The sequence below is a fragment of the Neopelma chrysocephalum genome, unplaced genomic scaffold (genome assembly GCF_003984885.1).
Source record: "Neopelma chrysocephalum unplaced genomic scaffold, ASM398488v2 Primary Assembly neopelma1_60, whole genome shotgun sequence".
NCBI lineage: Eukaryota > Metazoa > Chordata > Aves > Passeriformes > Pipridae > Neopelma > Neopelma chrysocephalum.
Genome location: NW_020897715.1, coordinates 885,436 through 906,952, shown reverse-complemented (window position 1 = coordinate 906,952; position 21,517 = coordinate 885,436). Strand labels below are relative to the sequence as shown.

General features: G+C 39.1%; 1 protein-coding gene across 16 annotated transcripts in view; it reads right to left on the bottom strand.

Moving 5' to 3' along the window:
* The window catches only part of LOC113966595, a 290,519-nt gene that overhangs the window by 60,875 nt on the left and 208,127 nt on the right, over positions 1 to 21,517 (bottom strand). For all 16 annotated transcript variants that reach the window (XR_003533884.1, XR_003533886.1, XR_003533882.1 and 13 more), the window contains one exon: positions 3,640 to 3,693. Coding sequence is in view for 8 of the 16 variants with exons in the window: in XM_027681488.1 (XP_027537289.1) it covers positions 3,640 to 3,693 (54 nt within the window). In the remaining 8 variants the exon portion in view is untranslated. The remainder of the gene's footprint in view (positions 1 to 3,639; positions 3,694 to 21,517) is intronic.

The window sequence follows — 21,517 nt, the reverse complement described above, 5'->3', positions numbered from 1 at the left end:
TTATGAAACTCACCCTGGTGCACGGAAACAAATACAGTTTTATACCATACAAGACAATAACAACATAGAAACTACCACATGAGGTGAATCCTCAGGCCAGTACGTCCAGTACTAGGTCTCTAAGAGAGGCAGGACCTCCAAGAAGGTTTAAGTGAGAACAATTTATGGTGAGTCACTGGTTTATTTTATTCTAGCTTGTATACCTTTTTGGATTACAGTTTGTTTGTGAATAGATCTCTCTGTGTATATGAAACCTGAGTGGAGAATAATTAGATGAATCCTGTGGTTTTGTTCAAGAGTAACACTGGCAACCGGATGCCCTGTGTGAAAACTGTGACTCCAATCTTCACTCCCAGTAGCTTTTCCTTATAATGTGCTCTGTATCTGCCAGGAACTTGATGTGCTAGAATAGCCCTAACTTGCTAAAACTTCTGAACATTTCAAAGAGGCACTGTTGGAGTACAAAAAACTTCTGAATGAACTGTCATGCCATTTACCAGAGCTCTTCTGGAATACGCTTTTCAGATTTTTGCCCCAAAATAGCTATTTAGAGCTCTTAATATTTCATAGAGAAACCAAATTCATTCCTTGCAATGAAAACACAAGATGCCATCAGTAGCTCAAAGGAGCATGAAATGTAGATTTAAAATGAAAGAATTAAAAATAAGCATTTTCCTTTTGCATTGTCCTTGTCCATATAGAAAATTCCTGGTCCACAACCTGTGTACTGCACAGAAATTGTGTAATAACAATACACCCATACTTTTAGCAGGCTTTCAAAGCCTCTGAGAATATCAGTAGTCTTGCAAACTCTAAAATACAGCTTTTTGGCAGTTCTCATAAGAATTCTCGTAAGAATTGTTGTTGACCACATATCTACAGACAATTCTGTTATTGCACAGTATCACAACAGCAACCCAACTAGTCACTAGGCAGTCATGCAGGCTCACAGCTTCCTACTCCACAAATGCCAGAATAAGGGGCTCATCAAAAACGTGAATAATCTTAAAAATACTTTGATTCATGTTTTAAGTTGATAGGGAGATATGAAAGGTGCCAAATCAGCTTCCATTTCAATATCAATATTAAAGACCAGCACCGTCCTCCCTGCTGAGCTGCTCATCATCACCTGGATTCAGCCAAGCCCCCTTAATTCATCACAGACGTGTTCATAAGCTGAGATCCAATTAATTTATGGAACTGTACAGGATACATACAAAGACATATCATATCCATGGAGCAGCAGTGTCTACTGTAGCTCATTTTTTCTACTTCATAAAGGCTACAATCATCACCATTAAGGGTAAAAAAGGCCACAATTAAGCCAATAAGGAGAGCAAACAGTTAATAGAATCACAGAATGGTCTGAGTTGGAAGGGACCTCAAAGATCATTTAGTTCCAACCCCCTGCCATGGGACACCTTCCACTAGACCAGGTTGCTCAGAGCTCCATCCAACATGGCCTTAAACACTTCCAGGAATGGGGCAGCCACAGCTTCTCTGGGCAACCTGTGCCAGTGCCTCACCACCCTCACAGAAAAGAATTTCTTCCTCACGTCTAAACAAACCTTCTCTCTTTCAGTTTCATTCCCCCTTGTCCTGTCACTACAGGCCCTTGTAAATAGTCTCTCTCCACCTTTCTTGTCGGCTCCCTTCAGGTACTGGAAAGCTGCAATTTGGTCACCCCAAGGTCTCACCTCCCCTGCTGCCCACACTGCTTTGGATGCAGCCCAGGACACGGGGGGTTTCTGGGCTCCCAGCACCCATGGCCGGGTCATGTCCAGCCTCTCACCCACCAGCACCCCCAAGTCCTTCTCAGCAGAGCTGCCCTTGGCCTGTTCACCCCCCAGCCTGGATTGGTACTGGGGGTTGCCTCAACCCAGGTGCAGCACCTTGGACTTGGTCTTGTTAAACCTCATAGGATTCCTATCGGCACATTTCCTGAGCTTGTCCAGTATGAAACTTCTTTTGGGGATCTAACCTCTGCCTTTTGACTTATTTTCTCTAAAAAAATGTCACTGACTGACAGACATATTTTATCCAGAAACATAGACTAGGCAATTTTTGAGAGCAGTGGCCAAAGTTAGGAAGCATGGAGGGTCCAGGGAAGAGGTAGGAGAAAATAGTTTATTCACTACAAATACAGTTTTGATGATGAATTTTACTTAATTTTTTTAATTGAAAAATTTTAAAAATTGTTCAATCAAAAACATATTTGGAGAAATTTTACTGAATTATATTGATTTTTGTTTCAGAACAATGATTAACAGTATTTAAAGAAACAAAGACTGTTAAAAAATAAATTTGCTATTTGAGCCACAATGATTGCTTTTCTCAGATTTCTTATAGTGATGAATAAAACAATTATTATTCCAAATCAATCAAAGAATTACAATTTAATTACAATGTATGTCTGTAAAGCAAACACCATGACAAGCTCTTCAGGAGACACCATAATATAAGAAGAAAAAGAATAGACAATGTTAGCAATCTTTTTGCTAGAGCTGTAAAAATTATATTATTAATGGATTATATATTATTGATAATTATATCTTGTAATGTTTTGAACAAAATACTGTAAAAAAAATTTGAGCTATGGAACAATTTAACATGAAATAAGAGAAAGACTTACATAGGAACATCGTGATCTTATTTACTATTTTGTCTGTATTTGATTATTTTAACCAGGGCTAAGATGAGTCTATTGAAAAGCACAAGAACTTTAAATCTCAGGCAAACCATATCTGTATACTGTGAACACAATATTCCATCCAAAATAGCATCTTTAATTTATTTTGTCCACACTTGTCTCTCCCAAAAAGATATAACATCACTGTATAGGAAGCATCAAAAAATGATCACAACGGGGTGTAGGCAACATCAAAGTTGTACTGTATGCAAATTATATTGCCCAACTCCCTCATTAAAACCCATAACAATAAAAGACACGGCCAAGTTTTTTCTGCAAACTACCCACAGCTTATAACAACTGAAATTCCACAGGTAAAACACAGAATCCAGCCTACAAACCTACTCACAGCAAGAGCGTAAATTGGTGCTTTGCCTTAATGTCTTGTATCCAGCAAACCAGATCATTATTTGCAGTTTCATTCATTTCCTAATTGTATTTTATTAATTTCAGATGTACAGAAATAAATTTCTGCTTATAAATTTCCAAAGACATCTGTACTTCCCAACACCCACTGTAGTGTTGCTTTGCCATTCCTGTGATGTTAAAATACCATCCCTGGAGTTGTCAGCAGACAATCTTGTCTGCAATGCTGAAATACTGGTAGGTAAAGGGAGACTGACAGCATCCAGAAAAAAAAATTCATTTGTAAGGTTTGGAAAAACACAAAATGTGAAGAAACAAGGACAAAAGAAAAGAAGGTACAGAAATAATAAAAATGCATACATTTGGAAGATAAACTCATTTTCTAATTGAAAAGGGTAGAAGTCTTAAAATGTCAACTTTTTCTTTTTTTTAATGACAAACTAACAACAGTATTTTGAACATATTTATAATATATTTTGCAAATTTTTTTCCAACAATGCAGAACACCAATCTCTCAGAATTAGTTGTCAAATGTCTGGAAAACATTCTTATTAAAAAAAAAGTGACTATGCATATTTGCTTACCTGGACAGTTAAGCAAAATTGACTGGCCTGAACAGAATGCATTGTAAAAGAAATCTGTAAAAGAGGGGGAAAAAGTTTCATTATAATTTATTTTAATTAAAAATTATAATTATTAAAAAAATTACTAAGTTTTGTAATGTTTTTAATGACAAAACTTAGAAAAAAGTGGTTACTACTACAGAGAAATTGCAAGCAGCAAAATAATTCTAAACAAGAAGGCTTTTAAAATCTATCAGGTCACTGTTTTCCCAAAAGATTCCTGACTGTGTGACAGGATTACATTTATAGACAATAAAAACCAAACCATGCTATTCAAAAAAAGGATTAAAAGTATCTGTTACGTAGGTGGTATCAACTTTTGTGTATTTTTATTCAAATACAAATTATTCAAATACCATTATTCCTTAAAGGATTCTCAGATGTCCAGCTGGTAAAAAAACCCCAAACATATATTTCTCATTAAATGTTCTTCAGGGCACTTAAATATACAGAGTACGCTTACTTCTATAACATTTCATATAAACACCATACCAAAAGAACGCTATTAAGACTGTAGTGTGGTTAATATAAACATCAAAAAATGCCAAATGTTAGCCTGCCTGACTTTTATTTCTTCAATTAGTATGGAATATGCTACAATTGTTAATTACTTAGTCACACGGTATTTCCATGGGAACTCCTCTTCAGTCCATGCACAAACAGACATTCGAGAAGTTCAAGCACCGATATTTTGTGTAAATTTCATTGATTAACTTGTGGTCTGGAGAGAAATTAATTCAAATCCTGATAGAAAAAAAGGTGATGTTTTTGCTATGGTCCATATAGTCTAATCATGATTGCTTTGACTGTGTTGCAAACACTGCACAACTCAAGTTCAGCAAATTCCTTTGCAGGAAAAACATTGTCCCAGATGAGTTCCTCAGTGCCAAGAGATCAAGCTGAAAAGTGAACACTTAATTTGGGTCACATGGGCTCGGTTTTTTCAGAGGACTCAGCATTACACTGGACTTTATACATTAGAGATCCTGCTCAGTGGTTTCAGTCGGAGACATTAACACCAAGCACGTTGCAAACCAGGTGACAAACTGAGGTTACAAAAGTGGGAAACACATAATTGCTAAGTGTCCCTAAAAAATTGGTGCAGTGCACTTCACATCTTGCATGAATTCTGTGGTAAATCAGAGGACTGAATTTTGTTCTCCCGGGCTTTAATCAATTTTGTCATGAGACTCCCTTTTCTTGACCGGATATGGTCTCAGTCTCTCCATTGCTACAAACCAAATTCACCCTCAAAGGTGGCCTATCCACTCCCTGCTTGGATCGAGAACAGTATGAAAAAGAAGATTCTTACCAAGCAAGAAAAAATCCCCACTGCACATTTGCAGAAGGTGGTTACATCAAGCTGCACAAAGCCACTCTAGTACTGTTTGACTTTACCACCTCAATAATGTTATAACACAGGTTTTCTTGATAAGCAAATGTCTAATCAGGGTGTTTGGAATGCATAAAACCTTCAGAAATTGTGTTAGGGAGCATGATATCTGCCAACCGCAATCACCAACTCCAGTGCTGGAATATGTAGACGACCCTCCAAGAGGTTGGGGAATAACTTACAGCATATACCATCCTGCCTGCAAACTGGTTTGACAGAAGAGTTGTTAGGTAGTGTTTGATTAAATACTTACTGACCCCAAGAAAAGAAACATAGTTTCAATCCCGGACTCTGGAAATTAAGTCTCATAATGATAAGTGTCAAACAATGTCAACAAAAGGCTCTTGAAAAAGACTGTGATAACACAGAAAGACAGTTCTATCACCTCGCTTCCATTCATCAGAGACAGCAGTTTCTGGCATATGGAACATCATTCCATATATGAGTATTGGCCAACAAGCCTCACATTTTTCATTAAAAGGGAGGCCAGTGACCACGGTGCTGAGAATTCTGGAATGGATCAATAAATAGCAACAGGAAAAGGTACAGACAAACTGCAGACCCTGTCAAATTTACAGCAAAAACTGGAGTGTATCCTGCTCAAAATTAGGGTTCTTCTTGTTACATTAGCACTCTTCTGATGTAGCCAGACTTGTTTATCTTAATTTAAAAACTGGGATCTGGGTCAAACAACTCTGAGATGAGAGGGTCATGTCCTTACCATTTCCTTTGCCATCTACCTGTTTGTGACTTTTGAGAACATCTACCTCATTTCAGAAAGACATATCACCTGACTTATCCTCCCAGTCCCAACTACAGCCCTGTTACTGGATTTGTGCCACTGGACCGTGCAGGTAACTGTAGATAAAACAGTTCCTCTGCTCACATCTAATAGCAAGGAAATTTTGAGCAATTTAACAGTAAGAGAATTTGAGCAAATGCAAAAAAAGTGAAAAGAAGACTGATGACAGGATAAAGGATAAACTAAACTGGTGACTATGCTTTTGTAAGATTTGCCATACATAATCCTTTATTCTGAGGTCCTACACAGGAGTGGAATGAGTTGTACTATGAAAAAAACAACAACCAAACAAAAAATAAACCTAAAACCAACAGAAAACATAGCCAGAATCTACTGCTGTGCCATCAATTGGACAAACAGTCCAAATGTGTCCAGAACAGCAAGACATTCAGGAGAATACCTGTCTCTCCATGTTGAAGACAGTCGTGTTTGTCTGAGAAAGACTACTACTTTGTGCACTAAAAGTCAACAGTCTTGCTGATGACTGCTCCTCTACCCTTTTCCTGACACTTTTGTCAGGGAAGCTTTGGATTTGAACTCCAGCCACAACAGCTATATCCCACCATCCTCAATCACCCATGGTTAGACTCCAGAACCAAACATGGATAGTCCTGATGATTATATTTATTTAGAATTAGAGAGGAAACTATCCTTCCCTGTCAGACTTCTGGGTACTTTTGTTGTTACTTTCAGTGTGATGATAGGCATGAAAACTAAGCAAGAGTAAATGCATTAATGATAGACCAGATGCAATTTACTTATCTTGGCCACGTCTCAAAACTGTGATGGTCACCCATCCCTGCTGATGCAGGCGTTGCTGCCAGCACTCCTGTACCAGCCAAAAGTTCTGAACATATGACTCTGCTCTGGGGAAATAAAAGCAGCAGCTCCACTTCCTTCATTAATTATGTCTCAGCCTTTTTCAGAGCAAAAGATACTGCTCACCACTCCTTGGTCCACTTATCTCTCTATTGCTTAGAGAAAGTACCTTGAATTCTTTACCTTCTAATGAATCGAAACCAAACTGTTATTCCCACTCTCACTGGAGGAACAGGCATCACAAAGAGTCTGATGACTGAAGACAGGTTTTTTTTTTTACCTGTGATAGAGTCCAAGCAAGAAATGAAGCAAGTTTCCCTTCTAGTTTGCAGAGTCTGCAGACATAGTCGCCAACTTCTTATTTTCAAACTGAGCACATATGATATAAAAAGCATCAAGGTACTGGGACAATTATCATGCAATTCTAAAGATACAAATTTTGCAGTCACTTTAGAGGAGAACAGTGTTTTTAGTCTCTTCTTATTCTTTAAACATTTAATAGTAATCCTATTTTATGTGTATTAATTTTAAGTCATAAAGAGATTTGCAAGGGTATTGATTTCTATGGGAGTTAAGGGCTAAATATCTTTATTTGGAGCCACAGCCTTCATCCTATTAAATCTCTACATTTATTGTCTGCACACAAATCATTATAAAACAGGCATTATTCAAGAAAGAACTCAATAGCAAGAGAAAAGCCCAATTAACAAGGAATTCAATGCAATTATGGAAGTTCGGAACTTGCCTGGGGTTGTGTTTGCCTGCAAATCATTGGGGAAAGATGAAAAGGGAAGAGTTTGTTTCATCCCCCTTTCCAAAGTATTTTTTTTTCACTTCAGGTCTACATTATTAATTTTTAAAACCTGAAGTATCAGGACTTCTACAAAGTCACAGGTTAGGAACAAAGATGCCATGAACTGGGTTTCTGGGGGATCTTTATTTTGCAACACTGTCATCAGTGCTGGGGTTATCCCTAGCAATAGCTAAAAGCAACAGACTGGAGCTCTTGTCTACAGCTCTTGGATGTTTGTACATAATTAAACTGGCTTTTCTGACCCTTGTCTGTAGACATTAAAGTCAGGTCAGCATAAACAATCCTGGAGTGTACATTATAATGCCTAAACTTCTTACATCCACTTCCACACCCATTTATGGGAAAAAAGAAAAAAGAACTAAGAAGGGAGGGCAAACAGAAATGGACACTGGCTAATTAAAGTTAGGTTTTTTCAAGTATTAGAACCTGCCTTATTTTATTATTACAGACTTGAGTCTTTCTACAAAAAAATGGCACTGTAAATCCTCCAGCTAACAACGTAATGTCAATGGATAAAAGAAATCTGTCACTTTATATACCCGTTAAAAAAAGTTGTGGAAACGGAAGGATCACAGTTGAATACCTTTGTGATAGCATTGAGGCATTTCAGGACAGCACATATTTCTTTACAGTGTTTTTATGGCCTTTTTGTGTGCAATATTGCAATGGGCTTCATACATCTTCTTACACCAGCAAAATACTGGGCCAGTTACAAACACAACAATGAATATGTTCAGTGAACTTTGAGAGCTGCACATTCCTGCTTTTCGGCATGCAACTGCTTTATCCCCTGTGGCAGCTACCCACAGCTTTCCAGCTTGGAATCAGGCTTCTGCTCTCAAGGTGGATTCAGATATATTATGATACATCACTCCTGGAAGGATGATGTTTATTTTCACAGTTTTTATCCCTAACATCTTCCTAGAAAGCAACCAGCTGAACCTAGCAAGGGTTCCCAGGATGACCCCAATGGCCCCAAGACACTCATGGCTCTACTCAGCATGCAGTGACACAAGGCAGAGATATTGGTTCCTCCATCTCAGTCCTGGGAGGGACAGCAGCCTGTACATACACCGCCAAGACTGAAGGAAAGACACACAGTTTGAGATGGACCTTAGCCTGGCTGTACTAACTAATGTGCCCATGAAATAGAAATATGGTTGCAAAAAGTGAAGGATGCTCAGGCTTTGCAACAAGTGAGGTAGGGCCGGAGCTGAACTCTACCAACAGTGAGAAACAACTCCTAGGTGGGTGTGGACACAACTCTCGCTGTGGCAGCTCCTGAGGGCCTATGAGAGAACGTCAACATCCCAACACTGAAGTCCTATCTAAATAAATTAATTTTGCTCATCAGGAAAAGCTCTGCAAACCTATTCATGCTGTTTACAGTGAAAGCAATGCAACCAACATGCAAGAGTTTGCACAACCCAAGCGGGGGACACAACTGAATGTCAGACAAGATAGTTCTCACCCCATCAGGGAGCTACAACAAAATAAAAGTTATATTACAGGTGCAGAACTCAACAGTATAAAATAATCTAAAAAAGTGTTAATTAAAATAAAATTGTTTGCATTTTTTTTCAAAACCAAACATACACATTTCAGGAGGAAAAGACTTCTAATATTGGAGATGGTAATAAATGCATGCATAAAAAGTTAACAGAATCCTCTAAATGGTATTGAAAATGCTGACAATCTTTGAATTTTAATGTTTAAAAAAATCCCCTTTTTGTAATGCATATTTCCAGCTGAACAGGGCCCATCTGAAAACACTGAAAAGTCACATTAATGCAGAAAACCTTGAAGAAGTCACCTACCAGTACCTCAGATATCACTAAAACTGGACTGGATAATTTTGTGGTGAAAAAATGTTCATGGTATTTTCTGCATTTGAAGTAAGTACATAAGTATGAGAAGAACCAAACTCTCTTTCTCATGTGTTGGTGTGACCAAAGACAAACTACACAGAGGGATTTTCTTGATATGGATTTTTGTGGGTTTTTTATAATTTTTATTTTGTGGACAGTTGTGTCTCAGAAGCATAATACAGAAAAATTAAACATTTTATTAAATTAATTTGAGACCTTCAAGGTCCTTGCAAATTTTGAGAGATTTGGGGGTGAGTACTTAACACTTCTTTCCCCAGCAAGATCTATTCTATTTTGTAAGGCTTCAAGTTCACTTCACTTCTCAAATTAGGGGTGAAACTAGACTCAAATATTGGGTCTGTTCATTGCAGTCAGATTCCTACAACAATACATAAGCAATGACCAGTTTACCAACACAAAGTCTTTACAAATGTTTTTGGTTTTTAGCAGTAGTTTCACGCACTGCTAAAAAGAAAGGACAGTCTTTTAAGTAAAAGTCTTTTTTCTTCCTAAATTACTTAAACCAGGATTAATTATAACATACTAGGGGCTGGATTGCACTGTAAGCCCATTATAGCAGAAAAAGAGATGTAAAACCTCCACTGCATCTGGAGGAGGATCAGAAGACACATCCACATCTCCCACACAGCCACTGTCCCCCGCAGCTCACTCCCGTGGCACGTACTTTGTGGAGAACCATCCCCGAAACCACCATCTTTATTCCCCTTCAGAAGGCAAAAGCAGATTTCTGTTTTCCTGTTGTCCCCTGCAGCTTTTTAAGAATCCAAAGTATCTCCCCACGGAGAAGAAATTCCACATCCATGTCCAAACGTTAGCAAAAGGCAAAGACATTCTAGAGGCCTGTTCCAGACAAGTACAGAATGGTGCTTCACCCTGTTTTGCTGCAACTGTGAACGCTGCTGTTTGTAAAACCTCACCATGATCTCACCCCTGTCTTATACACCGGAACATTCAAACTCAGTGATGTGCTACACTTAGAGTCCATGCAGCACAAAGCTGAATGCACTGTTGAATACCAAATACCACGCAGGAATAGTAGCTCAAAACCTGATCTCAGATACCTCACTATAGGTGCAGAGTAACTCCACTAAACCATAAACCAGAAAAAAACAAAACACATCCCTCTCACCCCTGTCTCATTACATTAGCATTTATTTTTTATTAAAAGAAAAAAAAAAAGCAGAACAGTAAGCATTACATTATTTATTTATCCAGTAGAGTAACTTGTTTAAGACTTTGAGCATTATTTTGGCTGAGCTTTGTAATTTGTCTTGTAACATTCTTTAATATACCACATGAATGGAAAGCTGCATTTCAAAGAACTGCAAAGCCACAAGTTACGTAACAACGGCTGTAAAGTGGAATCTGCTTTAATTCATAATAGGTATAATTAGCATAATAGAAATTAATTACATTATATTTCAGTGCATCTCTAAAACATTCCAGATGTTTTACGCTTTCAATACTTCATTTGTATTTACTTAAATTCTTCTTAAACAAGGTTTGTAGAGGAACAGCACATAGACCTGAGAGCTAAACACCAAATTGCTCATTTTTTCACTAGTGTGAGTAAACAGGAGAAAATTATATTCTGTTTGCTGCTCACCCCCTCAAACAAGTCAAACAAAAACCTCAGCTAACAAATCTATCCAAATATAGTGTTATACAGGAGGTGGGATGAGATGATATGTTGCTCTGTACTTTGCTTTTTTCCCTGTGAAACTGCATGGCCTTAGCAAAGTAAAGAAAATAAAACCACAAAATAAAGAAAAAACTCAAATTCCAGAGATTGTCAAAGATATTATTTGAATATTTCACCATCCAAATCCAGTCAGAAACACTCTGTACTTACATTTTGTCCTAAAGATTATTCTCTACCTTAAAACTTTGACATCTGTTCCTAGATAAATTCCAGTTTTTCCCGGTACAGCTTCAGCATTCCCGCTGCTTACCCTATTGTTGACTGCCTCATCCCTCAGTATTTTTCCACATAAGTCACATCCCCCACCCACAACTATTTTTACATCAGGAACCTGTTGCCTGCATGGCCAAACACTTACCTACAATGCATTTTGCACTATCATGACTAAGAAAAGAGCTGTGGTTTTGTTGCCCATGTGAGCCCGGCTCGCTGCTCGCAGCCAGCCCGGGGTCTCCTCCTGGGGCCCAACACAGACAACTGGAGCTGGTGGAATTTACAGCACCGCCGTGACCTCTGCCTTTAACCTTGAAAAAGCTTCGTTATCTCTAGAGCACCCTTCTTCCCTCTGGTAACAGACAGATTCCTTTCAGAGGCTTTTCAGCTGGAGAGAAGTATTTCAGTAATTATTCTTCTTCTGACAATTCTAATACAGAAATCTCACACAAAATGTTTGCTGCAAACTATAAATACTCTGATTTCTGATGTTTCTGTGATCTCCCCTGTCTGCACAACTTTATCCACAAAACTAGTCTTTCCCTAGTCAAATACAATAAATTGACATATGTATTCCAGTGATCACTACTGTCACTCTCTCCCACTTCTCCAACATATTCTCCCTCTCCGTTTCCAACTCCCCAGTTATGTCTTGAGCTATGTAGCCTACCAGGAGAAAAATCCTTTTGTTGTTATATTCTATTGCCTCATTTTCTTCCATTTTTTATTCCTGTTCCTGTATGTCTGACTTCCATGAAGAACCATCAGTTCTAGAAATATTACTTCTTACAAAGTACTTGTTTGTGTTGCTCCTCCACTTACTCCTGGAGCATTTGATAAGAGTTTTCTCTTGTTCCCTGGCATTTCCTTGGACCAGGCAATTCAACTGTTTTCTGCTTAGGTCATGTCCAGCCGCAGCACAAAGAACTGTCTTCCACTAAGAAACGTCTCTTGTTTCTGACACAAGTGCAGTTCAGTCAGTACATTGCTGATCTTTCCATCCTCTTAGGTGCATTGGTTCCATGTCTTCCAAGCTACTAAGAAAGTCCTTGGTGCATGGATACAGCATATACACATTCCAGCCTAAACAGTGCTTTGAGGTACTTAGACAAGCTTTATTACTGAATAATCCAAGCACTTAACAAGCTTTAGGTATTTATCCCCCCAATAGCCATGTAAGAGATCCCTATTTTTACCTGATGGGGAACTGAGGCATAGGAAAACTACTTATGCTACTTAATGGCAGGATATCTGCGACAACTCAGGAACCAAAGCTGTGTCTCTGATAACCCAGACTAGAATGCTAATCTAAAGACTATTCCTCCTACTTCCTGAATGATAAGGGTTCAGCAAATCTTATGTACATGGATTTTTCCCCTGCTGCCCTTGGAATGATCTGTGCGCAGATGAGTTATTTTGGTTGGCTTGAAGGCAAAGAAATGGAGCATCTTTTCCTTCCTGTGTACACCTTTAGCCAGACTCTGTTTAGCCATTCGTGCAGCGCTTTTAATTTTAGTCTGTGATATAAAAATGGATGGGCCTATAGCTATTACCAGATGCAGTTAAAGAAAAAAGACAACAGAAGAAAGAAAGGGGAAAAGAAAGGAACGTGTTACATATGGTTTCTGTGCAGAATTCTGAAGCAACAGTGAAATCTCTGCTATTTTCAGTATCATCTTCTTTCCTTGGGAAATCATGGCCCATCACAGCATACTGATCAGCATACTTTGTCAAAGCTTTCATCAAATAAGGAGGAAAAATGTCAAAATTCTACGCATTGTTCTATTCAGGATGATGATATCCTCTTTCTTTACCAAAGACTGGAATTTTCTCCAGGCACTGAACAGTTCTTAAGTCTGTTTAAATGAGATAGCTCTACTATCTCATTAAGAAATACTGCCTACACAGAGATAGCAGTCAGAGGTAGCCCCTATGACTTTGCCAGTGCAACTCCTCAGATACAAAGTTATTACAAATTATTACCTGTATCAGACAGGTAAGTCTGCTGAAGTGAGGGGCAGGGAAAAGGGAAAGAAGAGGCAAAGGTGATAAAGACAAACACTGTTCGCAAATCATTTGCCTAATGCAAACAAAATCATAAATAAAAATTATTTCCAGTGAACAGGTAGAACTTTGGGAAGTAAAATAGTTTTTGTTCCTCATTAAACAAAATTTTTATTTCCTAGGACTAAAACTATACAACCTCTGGGTCCAAGTTCATATGAATTTTAAAACAAAACAAATATTCTTTCTAAATAGCAGTAACTTTATTTAACAGGGCATCTGTTTCAAACTGAATACTTTTCACATCCCATGAATGGATGAAGTCAATCCAGGTCTACTTTTTATTCTCTAAGTTTCTCAATCTAAGATGAAAAGAACATCTGATAATGGATAGTCCATTTAAGCAACTTAGACTACACCTATATTGCTTGTTTTGTCCTTTTCCTATAGCAAAGTGTAGTTTGTGCTCAGGTGGAAATCTGAACATCTCTTATCTAGTTCACTTTATCATTTATAACCTACTAAGCAATATCAAGAATGTTGAAAATAGCAGCTTAAAATTATATCACAGGAATGGGAAGAAATGGTCAACTGTGTTCCTGGGAAGAAATAGCCAGTTTTGTTCCTAACTCATTTAATGTGATCATGAAACTTTTTTTTATAAAAGAATAAATACTATTGTAATGATCAAGGAAGACCATGTTTTGAGATTAATTCACTTCTGTAAAACCTATAGTAGCAAATATTCTTTATGAGAACCTATAGGTGCATTACTGCTACCCTGGTGGGGACTTGCTATAATATTACTATCAATAGATGTTATCCCTTGTTTCCATGCACGCATGTGAGTCACAATGTCCACTTATGTATAAGAGTAGATCTAGATGAAATTATCACAACTTACGGATGTGTCCGAAGCTGGAACTTTTAAACTGGGCCATACTGAATCTAAAGGGAAATCTCCCTCCCAAAAAAACCCCAAACAACAAGAAGAAAAAAAAGACATTCAAAACAAGGCCCTGCATGCCATGAAGCCTGGCACAATCTTAACCCATAACAAGGCTATGAATGAGCACATGGCATTCTGAAGTACTATCATGCTAACATTTAGTTTGATATATCTTACAGATGGCAGTATTTTGCCACAGCAGGGAGAAGGTCTTGGCAGGGAAGCACAGAAAACAATAAACACTGAAGTTTTGAGAACTGGATTTTCAGAAACTGGCCCCCATGTTTGTGACATCTGAAGCTAGTCTGGAAATAAAGCCTTTAATTTCCTCTGCAGCTGTTGCCAAGAATACAAGGAAACCCTGAAAGGAAGAGGAGGAGAAGAATGAAGCAGGATGTGGAAGGTAAGGATTCACAGCAGCAGCAGCAGGATGCTGTGGTGTCCTCCCATGGTTGATAGCATCCATGGGTCCACCTGCAAAATCTCAGATTACCAAAAGTAAAGCTTAACCACCAGAACTCCCTGACATATTTGTGGAGGGTAACGTTCCAGGGTACTCAACCTTGCAGCACTCACAATGACCTTCTGTACATCTTGCATCTTTGTGAATCAGCATTAGTTTTCCATCAAAAACCACCTTAACATAGCAAAGGAAATTAAAAGATTGTGCTACTCAAAACTAGACCCAATAAATAGCTGGACCTCAGTTAGCAGAAACCTCTCCTTGCTTCCAGTATGGCCCAAATGTCACTGTAACGAAGAAATGTCTTCTGCATCCCTCCACTGGGGATATGGGACTGCAGGAGCAAGGCCAGGGACACGGGGTTGCCAGGATGGTCCAGAGCCATTGCTCTCCAACCTGTCCCTTCCCACAGCACCTACTGAGGTGACTTGGGCCAGGCTGGGGATGGTGATCAGGGTCAAGAATGGCTCAGCCATCCCTGGTGGCCACTGTAGGCCCCGGAGCTGGCCAGGAAGGCAGCCCCTGAGATGGGATGGGATAAAGTTGGGGTCAGGGTGGTGCCCAGCTCAGCCAGGCCCAGGGCTGGGAACGGTTGTGGTGTGTCAGGACCAGGGCTGAAATGTAGCTTTGAAGAGGAGGGTGAGCCCCCCTCAGGTTTCTCACAGCTCCCCTCAGGATTGGACACCTGTGCCCCCAGCCAAGGAAGCCAAACATGATGTGGAAGTGGGGAAGGGATGTTCCCGAGACCTTTGCACGTATAATTTGCACTCATAGATACATATGCACCACATTCTACTGCCCTTCTGAGCATCCAGGCAGTGAGTAAACACTTCACTGCCTCCGTGCCATGGTCAACCTCGCCAGGTCCATGTGGTATAGTGGTTGTTCACTCTCCTCTTCCAGTAGGAGGATTTACTCATAACACATTCCCACTCCTCCTGGAAAAGAGGAGCCAGAAGGCATGGTGAGTCACCACTGCCTCCCTGCAGTGCCCTCCGGATGCACCGCTGTGCCTCATCATCCTCCACACAGGAGAACTGGTAAAATCCCACATGATTCACAGTCTCTCACTGAAAGCAACATTTACCATCCTGAAGAAAGAGGGCAACTGCGCACAGAAGGCTTTGCAGTTTGATGGGCAAGGCTCCTAGCAAACATAGGAACCAGGCCTCCAGCCTTCTGCGGTCTTCCTAGCAGTGCTCCTCGACATACTGACTAAAAGCTGCTGGTAGCCTGTAAGATATTGCAAGATAAACTCCAAAAATATTGTAGGATTTAAAAACAGAGAGAAGAAAACATATGCATATCCCTGCACATGCAAGCCAGTACACAGACAAGTGGGGAAAACAAACCTCATAAAAAAGCTTCCGAAGTTTTGCTTCATTTTTATCCGTTGGTAAATGAAAACCACTGCAGTATTACTAAGAGGAAGGTCTCTGGTTTTTGTTCTCCATAAGGTTCAGTAGCCCTTTCATTAAATAGGACTGGGAACCACTACTATAAAGCACTCATCACTGTAGCAGCAGAGATCCTCCTGAGTAAATTAGATCTGCACTGTACAGCACCGACTCAATTGAAAGGAGCTATTTGCTCTTCAACCCATTCTTTAATGTTTTTTTTTAAAAATAGATTGTTGAAAGAATGTTTTATAACGATCATTCTGCTGCTGGTAGTGGAAATACTTTATCAACAGCAGCTCTGGAAGATGTGTTGGGAGTTAGTTTTTCATATGAGAAAATGAGTACATTTACTGAGGATACTACTCTAGAAAGCCAGCTTGTCATTTCAAGCATTCACAGCATTTTTCTTTTCATTTCCTTGACCATTTTATGTTCAAATAAGGCCATTCAAATGATCTCGTCAGCTCCTAGGGTTTTTTATGTCTTAGTTTATGTCTTTATCTTTTTATTCAGTTTCTCAGCTCCTGAAACAATAAACACTGCTGTTATCATAAGCAAGGTACTGCTACCATACATAAGCAATCTAGTCCTGCTTTCCTTGTGACATGTTACAGGTTAAGGAAGGAAGCTAAAGGTTATACTAAAGACACAAAACAATGGATTTTGTATCCTGATTTTTCCTTCCTCAAGAGCTCTTCCAAACTGCCATTAGGCATACCTTCAGCTTCCAGCCTGTAAATCCAGAAGGCAAATGAGAAAAGCCACCATGAGCAGGGTGGCACGCACCACATACTAGGCTATGCAGGTAACAAAGGGAAAAGCAGCTGCTACTTTTTTTGCAACACAATGTCAAAGTCTACCTTAAAAAACTGCCCAAAGAGCATCAGAGATGGCTAAAATTCCAAGACTTTCTCCATCGAATTGCTCAATACCTTTTTCCTCAATCTGCACTAGTTGAGAGCTTTTTAAAAAATGAGCAAGCATGACTCATTTTTATGACCAATGCACCACTCGCAAAATGCTTTCCAACCAGATTGCAGTTCAAATAAGACATGTGTATTGTTGCAAAACAAAATATGCTGGCTGAACAGAATGTATTCATCTATATTAGTTTTTCTTTCTAAATCCAGCACACTGGGAGCTAAATTAATCTGCTGAGTGCTAAATTCATCTACTGAGAGCTACTGTAGATTCAGGGAAATGTTTTGAGTGCTGTGGCAAACAAGTCTCCCTCACTCAGGAGCCCTCTGTGGGCTGTGGGTGTTTTAACCATTTTGTCTGCTTCCAAGCAAGCGAGCAGCTGATAGATGAGGGAAACGCTCATTGATTTGCAGTGGCAGCACCACAGCCAATCAGCCCTGGAACAAGGCACAATCACGAATCTCTCCAACTATGCATATTTATATGCAGCTGTCGTACCTCCGAGTCTCCAGGGAATACCGAGTGCTTGTGTGGCCACCAACACACACTGTGCTATCCTGCAGCCTGCTCTCACTTAACTCTGATGGGGAAAGATGGAATAGACTTAAACATGTTTCATTTTCCTTGGCTGGGCTACCCCAGCAAAGTACATGTCTAATATGAGTACTCTATACTCCCATAAATTCTTATTCCAGAGGCATTTTCAAAGGGCCAAATCATTTAAAGGAAACAAATATCTTGAAAGAATGTGTTTTCAGTAGTGTAGGCTGAGCTACAACAATACAGTAACAGAGACAAGCACCTTGCCAACAGTGTCAGTATCGAGGAAAGGGTAAGAGAAAGAACCTTCCCTTGTGCCAGCCACGGTGGCTGTGCACGGGCAGCACCCAGGGGTGCCAGACCTGTCTTGTGAATGTAACCCCTCAGCTCAGAGATGGGGGACAGGGGTTTGGAAGAGTGATGTGGGGTTTTCCTTTCGGCTTGGCAAACTGTAAGACTTGAAAACATAACCAAAAAGGGAGAGGTCTGTGGAGCTGAAAGAGAGAAGTCTGAGCAGAAATGCAAATAGAGAAATGGCCTCATGAAAGAGAAAACAGAGCGATCTGGCACTTGGTGGGAGGTTAGTGAAGTAAATGCACTGAGGATTCAGAAGGGACTGGCTAATCTATTTAATGGTCAAACCATTAGTTGTCTACTGAAGGAGAATGACATTTAAAGTTGTTTCTCACAGTGTATGGGCACACAAAGCTTCTGCTGTCTTGTATCAGAAGAAAGACAATAATGGAATCCCAACCATGCACCATCCAAAAGGAGCTGAAACAAAGCCTACAGCCTCCATGCACAGGTGAGTTTGCCTGCCTGTAGTCAGGTCCCTCACAGCTGGGCTCACTGGCACATTCCCTAGTGGAAAGTCTATCCTAGGAGCTCGCTTGGGGTTTTTACACAGAAAACTAGCCTTCTCAAGCTGGACCTTGCTGTTCAAGCAAAGCCACGCTTGCAAACAAGGGTGGCACACAAAAGGCTGAAATTCAAAATCATTACAATCCAAAGCCATAAATAAAATTCATGTTTATATATATTCCTAAAATATCTTCACTGAGTTGCCAGGAATACTTGCATTTGCTATTCCCTTGCAAGCAAGCCTTGCTAAAACATAAAAAGGGGGAAAAGAAAAGGATAGAGTATTTACAATTGAAAAAAAGACTACAATAGGGTTTTATTTATTGTGGCAATCACATATAAATTTAACTCCTACTATGGAATTATTCTCATATTTTCAGTTCCAAAGAACAATAGAAAAAGGCTACCACTAAATGCCAAAAAAGAAATCTTCTACACACAGTAGATATATGCTAAATAAAACTGCTAATCTGAGAAAGATTGTTACAGAAATCTACATCATTATAAGATCAAACTCCAAGTGGTATTGTATCAAATTGATGAAAATCTTGTATGGATCAGGAAATGAAGCAAATGGACCTATTTTATGTTCAAGTTTATTACTGAAAATGGGTTTTACGATTTGCTGTGCATAGTTAAAGTGCTACCCAGACAAATTACAGCTGCTCTTTTAACCTGAACATAAGATGGCACAGTTCCAGCCAATCTGAAGTATGGTTTCTAGGCAGGATGTCAAATCTCAGCCCCCTGGGTTCCAGAATGATGGATTGAACCTTGAAAGTTGCAGCAGAGCAGCATATGTGATTTCTGTACTGTATTTTGATCACTCATGAATATATTAAAGCATGTCCATGCATGCTATTCAAAGCTTTGGTTTATTGCTTTAAACTATCATTAACAAAAAAAAAAATTAGCACTGTTTTCCAAAGGTAAACAAACACATAATAAAAATGTAATGCTAATTTAAAGGTAAAAGAACTGGTTATAAATTTGTGGGGTTTTTTGCTTTGTTCACTGAAGAAAGCTATTAGATAATGATGCAGTGAAAGGACACCATTTTAGAAGCCAGATCTCCTCACAAAACTATTGGCATATGCTGCCTACACATTAAAAAAAAAAAAAAGAAAAAAAAAAAGAAAAAAAAGAAGCCATGAGTTTTTGCATTATCAACTAATGCAAGTACATAACAACAATGTTTTTTAAAACAGTTTTTGGCATGCAAACACACTGTCCAAATGTTAGACATCAGACACACTTCTCCACCTGCTCATTCAGATGCTCCAAATGTTGTTATACTTCCATTTCCTTAATTTATTTTCCTCTCTTTTGTGTTCCTTTTCCCTTCAAGAATGTTGCCCCTACAAAATTATAATTAATCCAAGGAAAGATATCCCCCAAAATGCCCTTTGGAAAGCTGGGGGAAGGTGGAGGATACTAATATCACATGTGGAGGCTATTGCAGTGTTGACCTGGATTGTGTGCTCGAGGAGAGGCTCCTGGGACAGGCAGAGTCTCCTGCTGGGGGGCTCTGGTCTCAGACTCTGAACACCATCACAGCACAAGAAATAAACACGTTAGCAACATCATCATATTGCACATTGAACCCCACTGAAGTCTGTAGCTGTTCAAGATGCACATAAATGCATAAATGCACACTGTAGAGCTTTTGGAATCAGGGACAAAGCACAGTTACTACAAGACTGGGGCAGCTTCAAGGGGAACTCGCTTTTAACAAAAGTAAAGACAAAAAAAAAAAAGGAGTGGAAAGTCAACATACAGCAATTTAATGAATGATTTGTGCAACTCCGCACTGTTTTAAAAGCTCCTAATTTACATACTTTTCAGCTAGTTAATGCCTGCCTCCAGGACATGGTTTTAAACACGGTATTAACACTGTGACTTTTCTGCTTTTTCAACTTCTATGGTTTTACTCTTCAGAATCCCCTTGTTTATGATGACAATAAAAAATACTTTGACTTGTAATTTAGTAACAGTTACCAACTTCTAGGTCAAGGTTGGTTTTGAATATATCCTGAAAACATTGTCTATATATTTTACATCACGTAGTACAATTTCAGAATCTGGTTAGTTTGCGTTTCTGTAAGATTACTAGTTTAAAATAACATTTTTAAAGTTTTTAAAGTTATTACATTGGCCAAGACCATAGTATAGACTCACATAGAAGACTGAGAGAGGGAGGTACCTCTGGAGATTTGCTGGGCCAACCCAGCTCAGAGTAGGATCAGCCAGAACAGGTTGCTCAGGGCTGTGTCCAGTTGGGTTTTAAATATCTCCAAGGATGGAGAATCCACAGCCTCTCTGAACGTCCTGCTTCCTTGCTGGCCACACCCAGAGTAAAAGTTCCGTTTTTTTCAAATCATCTTCAAACAGAATTGCTGTCATCTTTTCACTGAATGCCACTGAGCCTGGCTCCATCTTCTATACTGCATCACACACTAGTTCTGTATAGACATCATGCACATAATGTGTTGTATTTAAACATAAGAAACTAAAATGGCCAAAGTTCATTAGCTTACAAACACGTCTTCCCATCTTTCCAATTAATTTTTAGCACGCAGTTGAGGGCATGACACCAAGAACAACAAAATAAGGAAATAAGATGTTCCAACTTAAAAAGAAAGATGGCAGAAATCCTTGTTATCTTGGTGTCCTGATCTTTGCTCATAAGCACGTACAGAGAAACCAGAACTAACTGGGTGAAATTCAGTTTAGATCCTCAGGGTTTAAAAATACCAGACTTTTTTGGTGAGTTTCAAAGGAAATTAAGCACTGAGATTTCTTTGAAACCTAAGGCATTTCAGGTGTGAAAAGCAAACCCTTTAGGTTTTCGTTTGTTCTTCAAACAACACCATGGACTACAAAATAGGTTTAAAAATTTTACTGTATTTAAAGTTTCTAACATCTTCTTTGTCACTACTGAACTTTTCATAATAAAGGCTATGAAGAAACACCTTCTTAAATTGGAGGTATAATTACACTGAAGTTAAAAGGAAGTTTCAATTTCAAAATTAATTCAATAGATGTTTTTAATAAAGGTGTGGAAAATTA